Here is a 12,249-nt window from a genome sequence, read left to right as displayed (position 1 = left end):
TGCGGTTGTTGCTTCTGCTGCTGCTGTTGTTGCTGTGGTTTCTGTTGTTGCTGCTGCTGCTGTTGCGGCTGCCGTTCTTGTTGCTGCTTCTGCTGTGGCTGTTGCTGCTGTGGTTGTTGTTGCTGCTGCGGTTGTTGTTGCTGCTGCTGCTGTTGCTGCTGCTGCCCCTGGTTGCCCGTCGGCGTTTCCTGCGCCGGTGAGCCCTCTGCTGCAGCAGCAGCAGTGCTGCTGCGATTCTTGCTGTTGCTGCTGCTACGAACCCTGCCTTTGCCCCCTTTGCTGCTGCTGCTGCTGCTGGCAGGATTGCGAATGCTTCCTCTGTTAGTGGTCCACGGCGTTCTTGCTGCGGGGGGCTGCGTCGCTGGCGTTGAGCCGAGTCCGGTGCTGCTGCTGTTGCTGCTGCTGCTGCTGCGCTTCTTGCTGCTGCTGCTGGCGCCGCGGGCTTTGCTGCTGCTGGTGCCGCGGATTTTGCTGCTGCTGCTGCTGCTGCTGCCCGGAAGCCCTACGCAGCGTACGTACTGCACTTCGACACGATCGCCATCCACAAAGATCACCTCTCGCTGCTGCTGCTGCTGCTGCTGCTGCAGCCGCTGCTGCAGACTTGGCGAGTTTGCCCACAGAGACAATTCGGGGCTGCTGCTGCTACTGCTTCTCAGGGGATGGCTGTAACTGTAGGGCAGCTGCTGCAGCGGCTGCTGCTGCTGCTGCTGCTGGGGGCTTACGCCCCAAGAAGGCAACTGCTGCTGCTGCAGCGGCAGAGCCGTGCGTGGAGCAGCAGCAGCTGCAGCAGGATATTGGATGGGGCGCTGCTGCTGCTGCTGCTGCTGCCAGGAAACTCCTCCATAATGTATGTGACGCTGCTGCTGCTGCAGAAGCAGTTGCTGCTGCTGCTGCTGCTGCAGCTGCTGCTGCTGAAGCTGCTGCTGCTGGATCTGCTGCTGCTGGATCTGCTGCTGCTGGAGCAGCTGCTGCTGCTGCTGCAGCTGCTGTTGCTGGTGCAGCTGCTGCTGGTGCAGCTGCGGGTGCTGCAGCTGCTGCAGCTGTGGGTGCTGCAGCTGCTGCGGGTGCTGCAGCTGCTGCGGGTGCTGCAGCTGCTGCGGGTGCTGCAGCTGCGGCGGGTGCTGCAGCTGCGGCGGGTGCTGCAGCTGCGGCGGGTGCTGCAGCTGCGGCGAGTGCTGCAGCTGCGGCGGGTGCTGCAGCTGCTGCAGCTGTGATGGGTGCTGCAGCTGCTGCAGCTGCGGCATGTGCTGCAGCTGCGGCGAGTGCTGCAGCTGCGGCTGCTGCAGCGGCGGCTGCTGCAGCTGCGCGTAGCTGCTGCTGATTTGCACAGGCTGCTGCTGCTGCAGCAGCAGCACCTGCCCCTTCCGTTGCTGCTGCTGCTGCTGTGGGGGAGGTGTGGGGGGCCCCTCACTCCTGGGGGGCCCCCAGGCGCCCCATGGGGTTAGGGGGCCCCTGAAGGCAATGGGGGCCCCCGGGCTTTGGGGGCCCCTCTGCTGCTGCATGCTTCTTGCTGCTGCTCCGCCGTTAGTGCATTATTAACTTGTTGCAGCAGCAGCAGCAGCTGCTGCTGCTGCTGTCGCTGCAGCGCAGGCCACGCTACTGCTGCTGACGGGGCTACCGTTGCTGTTGCTGCTGTTGGTGCTGCTGTTATGGTTGACACTGCTGCTGCTGCTGCTGCTGCTGCTGCTCCTGGTGCGGCTGCTGCAGCAAACACTCGATATGTCTTCTGCGGCTGCTGCCGTGTCTGCAGCAGGAAAATGACTGCGGCGCTGCTGCTGTTGCTGCTGCAGCTTTAGGTGCTGCTGCTGCTTTTGCTGCTGCAGCTCAAGAAAATTACTGCGAGTGCAGCCTCGGTTGCTGCTGCTGTTTCTGTGCTGCTGCTGCAGCAGCTGCTGCTGCTGTGTCGCAGCTCGAATTAGGACAAGCTAAAAAGAAAATTAAATTTTGACTTTCAAAGTCAAAAAAGCGTTAAAATTCTGCAGCAGGAGGTAACACCGGAGCAGCATGCAGCTCCAGCAGCAGCAGCAGCAGCAGCAGCAGCAGCAGCCAGTGCTGCTGCAGCCACGCCAGCAGCAGCAGGGCCGGCTGCTGCGCTGGTGCTGCTGCATGTACAGCTGAGGGGCTCCCCAGCAGGTTCTTTCTTTCCCTTTTTTACGTTTTCAGCTTCTTGGGTTTAGCAGCAGCTATTAAGTTTTTTGCTGTTGCAGCTGCAGCAACAAGTGGTTGCTGCTGCAGCACCTGGCCCCGTCCGTGCCTGCTGCTGCTGCACCTTCGACCGCAGCAGCAGCAGCAACAGCCGCTGCTGCTCCTCTCGCCCTTTTCCCTGTGACTTGCGTTATTGTGCCGCTATCTTTTGATTGTTGCTGCCGCGGGCCGCCACTGCAGCAAAAACAGCAGCAACAGCAGCAGCAGCGCCAGCCCCACTGCAGCAGCAGCAGCAGCAGCTGCCACAAACCCTACCCGCGCATGCACGGCTGCTCCCCGCAGTTTCCCTCGTCGAATTCCAAGATCTAGGTGCAAACAGCAGCGGAAGCAACAGCAGCAGCAGCAACAGCAGCAGCAGCAGCAGCAGCAACAGCAAAATGGCAGCCCTGGGAGCAGGCCGGGAGGTCCAGCCATCGCTGGCCTACCGCACAGTGCTCTGTAGATATTTCCAGGTGCGTCAGATGCGACATTTGCTGCTGCTGCTGCTGCTGTTGCTGTTGCTGCTGCTGCTGCTCCTAGCCACTCGGTGTCTTGCTCTTCTCTGAAGGCCTAGCCCTTCAGCAACTCCCCATCCTCTCTAGTCCAGTGCCGAACTTAGGATTCAGGGTTTAGGGTTTAGGGTTTAGGGTTTAGGGTTTAGGGTTTAGGGTTTAGGGTTTAGGGTTTGTCTGCAGAGCGGCTACTGCCCCGCTGGGGAAAGCTGCACTTTCATTCACTCTTCAGAAGACAGCATCACCCCGGCCACGCAGCAGTGCAAGAATTTCCTAATGGTATGCTGCTGTTGCTGCTGCTGCTGTTGCTGCTGTTGCTGCTGCAGTTTGCGTTGCTGCTGCTGCTGCGAGATGTGTTGCTGCTGCTGCTGGTGCTGCGATATGTGTGGCTGCTACGGCGGGGTTCGGTGTGGCTGCTGGTGTTGCTGCTGCTGCAGCTGCAGCAGCACGTTTTTGCTGCTGCTGCAGCAAAACGTTGTGTTGCTGCAGCTGCTGCTGCGGCAGCAGCATCTTGTGCTGCGGCTTTTGCTGCCGCTGGTCTTGCCGCTGCTGCTGTTGCTGCTTGGACTGCTGCTGCTGCATTCGATTCATCATCATACTGCTGCTGCTGCTGCACGCATGCTGCTGCTGCTGCTGCACTCGGTGCTTTAGGCAGCTGACTCGGGTGGCGTGGCCCTGCCAGATCCTAGGGTTTACGGTTTACGGTTTAGGGTTTAGGGTTTAGGGTTTAGGGTTTAGGGTTTGCGATCAGGGCTCCTGCAAGAATGGCATTAATTGCCCATTTGCCCATTCAACCCCTCACTCCTCTTCGAGCCAGCGGCAGCAGCAGCAGCGGCAGCAGCAGCAGCAACAGCAACAGCAACAGCAGCAGCAGCAGCAGCAGCAACAGCAACAGCAGCACCTGCAGCAGCAGCAGCCGCACCTTACCTACGGAAGCCGACCAAGCTCCGCTACGGGAGTGAACGTGGACTACAAAATGGGTTAGTTGCTGCTGCTGTTGCTGCTGCTACCTTTGCTGCTGCTGCTGTTGCTGCTGCTACCTTTGCTGCTGTTGCTGCTGCTGCTGCTGGACTCATGCGAACGGGCTGTTTTTTGCTGCTACAGGAGGCGTTGGAGCGTATTCGTCTTGGCTGCAACCAGGTGAGAGGTTGCTGCTGCTGCTGCTGCTACTGCTGCTGCTGCAACTTGAGTTAAGACACTTTAGCTGACAGAAGCGAAAATGGCGCATGTACACATGCTGCTGCTGCTGCTGCTGCTGCTGCTGCTGCTGACACCCCACGGTGACAGGTGCGACGGTCGCCAGCCCTCACCACCGGCTGCAGCAGCAGCAGCTGCAGCAGCAGCAGTTGCAGCAGCAGCAGCTGCAGCACCAGCAGCTGCAGCACCAGCAACTGCAGCAGCAGCAGCTGCATCAGCAGCAGCTGCATCAGCAGCAGCTGCACCAGCAGCAGCAGCTGCAGCAGCAGCATGTAGCCTATGGGCACGTCAATCCCTACGGGGATTTAGACGGCTACGGGGCGCAGCAAGGAGCCCCACAGTATTCAGTTGCTGCTGCTGCTGCTGCTGCTGCTGCTGCTCCTGCTGCAGCGTACGGTCAGCTGCCGTATGCAGCAGCAACTGATCCTGCTGCTGCTGCTTCAGAAGCAGCAATGTATCACCAGTCAAGATACCTAGCAGCAGCACCAGCAGCAGCTCCGGTAACAGCAGCAGCAGCACCTTACGGCGGCTACCCGGGCCATTCGCCCTATGCAGCAGCAGCACCAGCAGCAGCAGCAGCAGGCCCTTATGCAGCAGCAGCTGCTGCTGCTTACAACTCCCCACTGGCCCACCCCAAGGCCAAAACCAAAATGTGCACTTTCTGGCCAGTAAGTTGCTGCTGCTGCTGCACTTGCTGCTGTTGCTGCACTTGCTGCTGTTGCTGCACTTGCTGCTGCTGCCGCTGCTGCTCTTGCTGCTGCTGCAGTTGCTGCTGCTGGCTGCTGTTTGTTTTCTTTTAGGTGTTCGTTACTTATTCTTCATTTAAAACTAATTTTTAATATTTATTTTTTAATTTACATTTATTCTTTTTTATTTTTCTTTTTTGCTGCAGGACAGATGCAGAAAAGGAGACCAGTGCCCGTACATACACGGCAGCGATGACCCACTACACGGTCTGCTGCTGCTGCTGCTGCTGCTGCAGTTTATTGCTGCTGCTGCTTCTGCTGCTGTGGATTGCTGCTGCTGTTGCTGCTGTGAATTGCTGATGCACGTTGCTGCTGCTGTTCTAGCTGTCGTCAGGGTTTAGGGCTCATGGTTTAGGGTTTAGGGTTTAGGGTTTAGGGTTTAGGGTTTAGGGTTTAGGGTTTAGGGTTTGTGAGGTGCATGTACAGTTGGGGGCCCCGCAGCGCGCATGCAAGCAGCAGCATATGCGTCCATGGCAGCAGCACACAACCAAGCAGCAGCAGCTTATTAGTGAGTTGTTATTTATTTATTTATTTAGTGTTTATTTACTTATTTATTTATTTATTTATTTATTTATTTATTTTTTAATTTATTTGCTGATTCAAAGAGAACAGCGGCATGAGCGCAGCTGCCTCTGCTCGAATTGTTTTCTTTTCCTTTTAATTATTTAATTTATTTAATTTAATCCATTCAATTCATTCAATTTAATTTAACTTAACTAATTCAATTTAATTTAATTCAATTAATTTTTGTTTTTCAGCCCCCCTCCTCCTCTGCATGCAAAACGCCCGCGGCCGCCGCCGACCGTCATCGGCACAAAGTTCTGCAAATTCTTTCTTGTTGTCGGTTGCTGCTGCTGCTGCTGCTGTTTTTGCTGCTGCTGCTGCTGCTGCTATTGTTGCTGCTGCTCCTGCTGCTGTTGTTGCTGTTGCCGTTGCTGTGGCTGCTGTTGAGGTTGCTGTTGCTGCTGCTGCGGCTACTGTTGAGGTTGCTGCTGCTGCTGTTGCTGCTGATGCTGCTGCGGCTGCTTCTGAACTTGCCGCTGCTGCTTTTATTGTTGCTGCTGCTGTTGGTCTCGCTGCTGCTGCTGTTGGTGTCGCTGCTGCTGTCGTTGTGGCTGTCTTTGCTGCTGCTGTTGGCTTTCGCTGCGGCTCTTCGCGTGCAGCCATTTGCTGCTGTTGCTGCGCTCACGAGTTGCTGCTGCTGCTGCTGCTGCTGCTGCAGGGCCAGTGCACTCGGGGCGTAGAGTGTACATTCTCTCACGACCAGCGGGTGAGGGAGAGAGAGGAGCAGCAGAAGAAGCACCAGGAAATGCTGCAGCAGCAGGAGAAGCAGCAGCAGCAGCAGAAGCAGCAGCAGGAGAAGCAGCAACAGCAGCAGCAGCTGCCGCCTGCAAAACGGTCCCGCATGGCGCCAGCCCTGAATAATGGTGCAGCGCAACAGCAGCAGCAACAGCAGCAACCACAGCAGCAGGAGCAGCAGGAGCAGCAGCAAGAGCAGCAAACGGCTGCAACGGAGCAGCAGGATGCTGCGGGTTGGACGCAGCAGCAAGGGGAGGGGCAGCAGCAGCAAGAGCAGCAGCAGCAGCAAGAGCAGCCGCAGGAAGAGCTACAGGGAGGCGCAGCAGGCACACTGCTGCCTGAGGAGCAGCAGCAGCAAGAGCAGCAGCAGACGGAGCAGCAGCAGCAAGAAGGAGGTGCAGCAACTCAAGAAGCAGCAGCATGAGCTTGAGGGAACCCAAACTGGGGTGTACGTACACCTCAAGGCACTCTTTAATTGCATTTCCTTTTGCATAGATGCTTCTTATTTGAGCATTAAAATAAAAAACCAAATTACTATTATATTTAATTATATTTGCATTAATTGTTTCATTTATTCTGCATTGAAAATGTTGAGTTGGGCCTGCATGAAGTCACTTGGGGTGTATGTACACACAAAAGGCGATAAAAGAAGTGAAACAAAATTGAAGAAAAGAATAAAAAGAAATAAATGCAAAATTGAATATCCTTGATGAAGTATTTATATACTTCATTTGCTTTTGAGTGGTGTAGATAAATAAAAATGAAAGTGCAAAAAGAAAAGAAAGAGTTTCCCCTGCGTGCGTGCCTCCAGGTGTCTAGACACCCGAGAAGTGCAAGTAAAGAGAATGGAATGCAAGTCGGAAAAGTGGAAATGCAAATAAAATAATTGAAAATAAATTGGCAAAATAAATAAAGTGAAAAGTAAACAGTGAAAAGTAAACAGGAAAGTGAAGGAAGCAAATTCAAAAAGATGCAAAAGTGTTTCTGTATGGACTTTTCGGGTGTAGAATGCGGAAAAGTCCAAATGAATGCATGCAAGCATAATTCTGGATCCAAATGCAAATATATATAAATATAAATGCATATTTTTACTTTTAATTACATTTATGAATTAAATTCTCCTTTTGCGGCTGCCGAACACAAAAAGATTTAAAAATTCAAAAGAGGCTGCGTTGGGGTGTACGTACAGCTGGTTGAACTGTTGCAACTTGCGGCTTTCAAAGACCCTGACTGCTTTTGCATTTAAATATAATTCCTTTCGCTTCTTGTTCAAATAAAGATTGTAAATTGCAAGTTGAAGTTGGGATTTATATTTACAGGATGTATTTCTGGTGTCTGTACACTGCGCGTGTGTGCTGGCTTTCGGGTATACGTACACCGCGCCTGCGCCCTAGGGTTTGTAGAAGTCGATTTAAATTCATTTCCAATCCTTTCAATCTTTTTCATTTATTTATTTCAGAATATTTATGGTCTTTGTTTGTTTTGCTTTTGCATGAAAGCAAAAGGAAAGGGCTTTCGGCAGTTTCGCTGCGGTGTACGTACAGCTCTTCTGGCCTCATTTCGAAGTAATTCATTTTATGGATTTGAATATATTTATATATTGCAGATATATAAATATATTTAAGCCCATTTAAAGCATTTATAAACTTAAATGAATCTAAATAGTCTTTATTTCCATAACAACTTCAGTAGCTCTTTAGGCTTTCCCTTCTAATCCCAACTGCAATAAAGAATGATGAGCTGTAGATACACCCCAAGTGCCGAGGCTTTCCAGATCTCTATTTTAAATGCATTTAATTTTAATTCTTTTTAGACATTTGTGAAGTCTTTTCGTGCTTTCTAATTTCCCATTTTTAAATGCTTCTTCATTGCTTCGGGTGTACGTACACCGCAGGGCCCCTCCGTGCTGCTGCTGCTCTTGCTGCTGCTGCTGCTGCTGCTGCTGCTCTGAATAAATGCACATTCGCTACTGGTAAAAAGAGGGTCTGGGGGGCGCAGCAGCAGCAGCACCTGCTGCTGCTGCTGCGGGGAATGGCGCCACAATCGCTGCTGCTGCTGCTTGTGCTGCTGCTGCTGCTGCTGCTGCTGCTTCAAGACAACTCTGACACGAGGTTTTCAGCTGCCACCGTTGGAAGTGAAAAATAAGAAAATAAAACATAACGGGGCTTTATTAAAATCTTTTATTATTTTAAAACCCTAGAGCATATATACATTTATATATGCTTTTTTTCTTTTCAAGGGTTTGCTAAGAAATAAACCCTAGGGCTGCTAAACCCTAAACCCTACTGCTACAGACCCCTAAACCCTAGGGCTACAAAACCCTAAACCCTGGCGCTACAAACCCTAAAACCTAGGGCTGCTGAACCCTAAACCCTAGGGCTGCTAAACCGTAAACCCTGGGGCTGCTGGACGTTAAACCCTAAACCCTAGAAAAGATTCGCAAAGAAGAAGCTGCTGCTGCAGCGCAGCAGCACAGCTGCAGCAGCAATAAAAAACAAAACCCTACTGGGGACTAAAATTGGGATTTTCAAAATAAATGAATAATATATATTTTGAATATTTATTATTTCTTTTTTGCTACTTTTTCAACAAACTGAAACTTAAATTGCAAAAATAAAACTGCCGACGTAAATGCAGTTGCACCGCCGTTCGGGTGTACGCACACCGCGGCTGCATGCACAATAAGCCATTTTTGTAAAACGCAAATTTAACTTTTAAATATCTTTAAAAGAACATTATATAAGTCTACTTGCAGAATATAAAAGTATATATATATGTAATGTAATATAATATGTGCATATATGTTGACAATATATATTTCTTTATTTAATTGATTTATATTTATAAATTAAACATAAATTGCTTGAAATATTTATTTATTTATTTATTATGTTTGTATGTGTTCTATTTGTTCATTTTGGGGCTGTGTGTAGACGCAGGCCAACTGAGGAAAAAAAGAAATAAAGTAAAAAGTAATTCTTTGAATTATTCTTTTCAAATGATTCATTTCATACTTCTTAAAATGATTCATTTAATTCATTTCAAAACTTTAAAATAATTAATTTCAAAACTTTAAAATAATTAATTTCAAAACTTTCAAAATGACCCATTGCATGAGTACCGAGGTGTATGTACACCCGGAGCACACGTGCACAAAAACAGAAAGCAGAAGATAAATTGAAATGGAAAACCAAATTAATTAATTAATCAATTAATTAATTAATTAATATATTTATTATTTATTTGTTTGTTTGTTTGTTTATTTGTTTTTGAAATTCTTTTCATTTCGAAACTCCGCCGAATGTGGAAGGCAAATAAAAATTAAATGGAGGCAATGTTTGTTTATTTTATTATTCTTTGTTTTCTATCATCTCTTGTTATTGTTGTTTCGAATTATTTATTATTATTACTATTATTATTATTATTATTATTATTATTATTATTATTATTATTTACTATTATTATTATTATTGTTGTTTTTGTTGTTGTTGTTGTCCTTATTATTTTTTATTATTTATCATTATTATTACCATTATTGTTATTATTATTATTCATAATTATTGTTATTTTGATTATTATTTATTGATAAGTATTATTACTATTATTATTTATTGATCATAAAGTGCATTTATTTTGCAGTGTCTTTATCGAAGCGAAATGCGCCAGGTGGCTTTTAGGGTTTAAAGTCGAGGGTTTGAAACCCTTGAGGGTTTGAAATGAGGTTTTAAAGTTAAGGGTTTGAAACCCTTGAGGGTTTAAATGGGAGTTTAAAGTTGAGGGTTTAGGCTGAGGGTTTCAAACCCTTGAGGGTTTAGAGTGAGGGTTTGAAGTTCAGGGCTTTAGGCTGAGGGTTTAACATGAGGGTTTAAAATGAGGGTTTGGAGAGAAGATTCAGGTTAAAAGTTTAGGTCGAGAGTTTAGGTCGAGGGTTTAGAGCGAGGGTTTAGAATGAGGGTTTGGATCATAAGTTCAAAATGAGGGTTTAGAGGGAGGTTTTGAACGAGGGTTTTGAACGGGGGTTTAGAACGATGGTTTAGACTGGAATTCAGGGTGAGGGTTTAGGGTTTAGGGTTTAGGGTTTAGGGTTTAGGTTGTGGGTTTAGAGCGAGGGTTTGCGGTGTAGAGCCGACGGTGAGGGTTTAGGGTTTCGGGCGAGGGTTTGGGGTTTAGGGTTTAGGGTTTAGGGTTTGCGAGTCTGCTGCAGCGGCTGAGAGAACTTGGGGTTTAGTACCTTTTAAGTCTTCAGTATAAGAGACGAAAAGTATTTAAATAATTTTAAATAAATAAATAAAATATAATAAATAAATAAAAATAAATAGGAAATGCTAGTGTGTATATGTAAATGCATGCAATATTGTTTATTAGACAGTTTGCATTTTAAATATAAAAATATTTCAGAACTTTCGTATTCATTTATAAATGAAATGGATAAAAAAATACAATATAAATAAATATGTATATATTATGTATATATAATATTTGTGTTTATATATATATAAATAAATATATATACATAAATATATATATGCGTATATATATATATATATGTATTTATATATGTATATATATGTGTATATATGTTATATAAATATATTTATAAATATATATATTTTGATTTATTTAATTTGTTTATTATTCTTGAAGTCATAAATTAGAAGATTAATTTAAACGAAATATATTTACAATTTTATTTGCAGTATTATATATATATGTTTATATGTATTTAAATTCTATTTTATTTTTATTCAAACAAATATTTGAAAGTGTTTATTTGATGTCTAATGAATATATTTATTATGAATCCCAAACTCCACTTTAAATCTTTCTCTGATTATTTGGACTCATGATTTAAAATGTACTTTTGGATTATAAATGTACTTTTTATTTATTAATTTTGGAGTTTTAAATAATATTATTTTCTAGTTTTAAATTAACTTTTTGATTTGTTATTTTAAAATTAAAAGTTTACTTTTTGATTATTAGTGTTTTCATCGATTTATTTCGGAACAGAAGTGTACTTTTGGATTATTGATGTTTCTGATTTAAAATGACCTTTTAAATCTATTTTTTAATTTTAAATAAACCTTTTAATATATTATTTTTAATATAGGAGTACTTTTAGGTTTATTATTTTTAATTTTAAATGTATTTGTTTGCGTGCTTTAAATGCCTCAGTTTGTTTTGTTTAAATGGAGAGAAGACAAAAGATGGGAGAAGTCCACTTGCGAGGGAGAAAGAAAGAAATTGTTTTTTGTTTTATTGTTTCAATTTATTCTTTTTAAAATTAAAATTCAAATTCTTTTCAAACTTTTTCGCTTTTGTTCTTTTGCCAGTGTACCTCCAGGTGTACGGACACCTCGAGCCACCGCACCGGGCGGTGGTGAAACTCTCAGGGTCATTTCTTCTCCATTTCTTCTTCATTTCTTTTATTTTCAAGTTTAAATTTGAATTTAAAAGTTCAAATAAATGTTTTTAGTTTTAAATGCCATTTAAAAGGACCCACGGCCGCCGCAAGTGGGCTCGGGCAGAACAGAAGTGTGGGGGGAGTGCTCTGCCGCGGCTGGGCTGGAGACAAAGGCATTTCTTTCTTTTTTTAGTTTTAATTTTATAATTCTTTTATTTGTTCTCCTTTTTAGTATTTCAAGGTTGAAAAAACTCGAAGAAAACTGAAGAAGCCTTCGGGGGCTGCTACACTGCGTGTTGCGGCTGCTGCTGCTGGTCGTGGCTGCTGCTGCTGCTGCTGCTGCTGTGTTGCTTGAAGCACGAGAAAAAGCGGAACACGCTGGAGATATTGTTTTTTCTTTGGAAGTTATTTGATTAGATGAAACTAAAACGAAAACTTTTGAAGAACTGCAAAGACAGTTCTTGCGCTGTCCACTGGTCACCTGGGGTGTACGTGTAGACACCCCGCGGGCGGGTGGCTCTCCGGCGGGTGCGCGGGCCGGATCTTCGGGTTTTTTTCGGTTAAAATTACAAAAAAAGGATTTAAATGGATGAAATTAATCATTTAGAATTTAATTGGCCTTTAAAATCTCCAAAACAATGAAGTCTGGCCCCCGTTTCTCGCTCCTGCGCTGCTGCTGCTCCCCCCCGCAGCCGACAGCAACCAGTACCCTCCTTGGCTGCTGCTTCCTCGCCCTTGCCAGCGGCTGCTGCCTCACTTGGAGTGCTTTCTGTCCCTCCCTTTTATCTCTTTCAGAATTCCCATCCAAAAGTACCCTTGGGGCCCCTCCCTTGGGGCCCCCCCCGCTGGGGGCCCCCCCCCTGGGGCCCCTGGACCCGCTGGGGGGCCCCCCCCCCCCGGGGCGGCG

General features: G+C 46.4%; 2 protein-coding genes across 2 annotated transcripts in view; one reads left to right on the top strand and one right to left on the bottom strand.

The window, feature by feature from the left end:
* The window catches only part of ETH_00030770 (uncharacterized protein), a gene marked incomplete at both ends in the record, with an annotated part of 3,197 nt that extends 1,695 nt beyond the window's left edge, over positions 1-1,502 (bottom strand). The window contains one exon of the mRNA XM_013372842.1: positions 261-1,502. Coding sequence (XP_013228296.1) covers positions 261-1,502 — 1,242 coding nt within the window. The remainder of the gene's footprint in view (positions 1-260) is intronic.
* Positions 1,503-2,582: 1,080 nt separating this feature from the next.
* Positions 2,583-6,362, top strand: ETH_00030765 (zinc finger (CCCH type) protein, putative; the record flags this gene model as incomplete). Its single annotated transcript, XM_013372841.1, has 9 exons — positions 2,583-2,657; positions 2,880-2,975; positions 3,448-3,676; positions 3,801-3,836; positions 3,984-4,561; positions 4,786-4,846; positions 5,066-5,147; positions 5,398-5,479; positions 5,862-6,362. The coding sequence occupies 9 exons, from the start codon at positions 2,583-2,585 to the stop codon at positions 6,360-6,362; spliced, it is 1,740 nt and encodes a 579-aa protein (XP_013228295.1).
* Positions 6,363-12,249: the final 5,887 nt, after the last annotated feature.

The sequence above is a fragment of the Eimeria tenella genome, genomic scaffold, assembly GCF_000499545.2.
Source record: "Eimeria tenella Houghton genomic scaffold, Eth_scaff11, whole genome shotgun sequence".
NCBI classification, from domain to species: Eukaryota; Apicomplexa; class Conoidasida; order Eucoccidiorida; family Eimeriidae; genus Eimeria; species Eimeria tenella.
The sequence above is the reverse complement of the archived record's forward strand: the minus strand, read 5'-3'. Positions and strand labels throughout refer to the sequence as shown.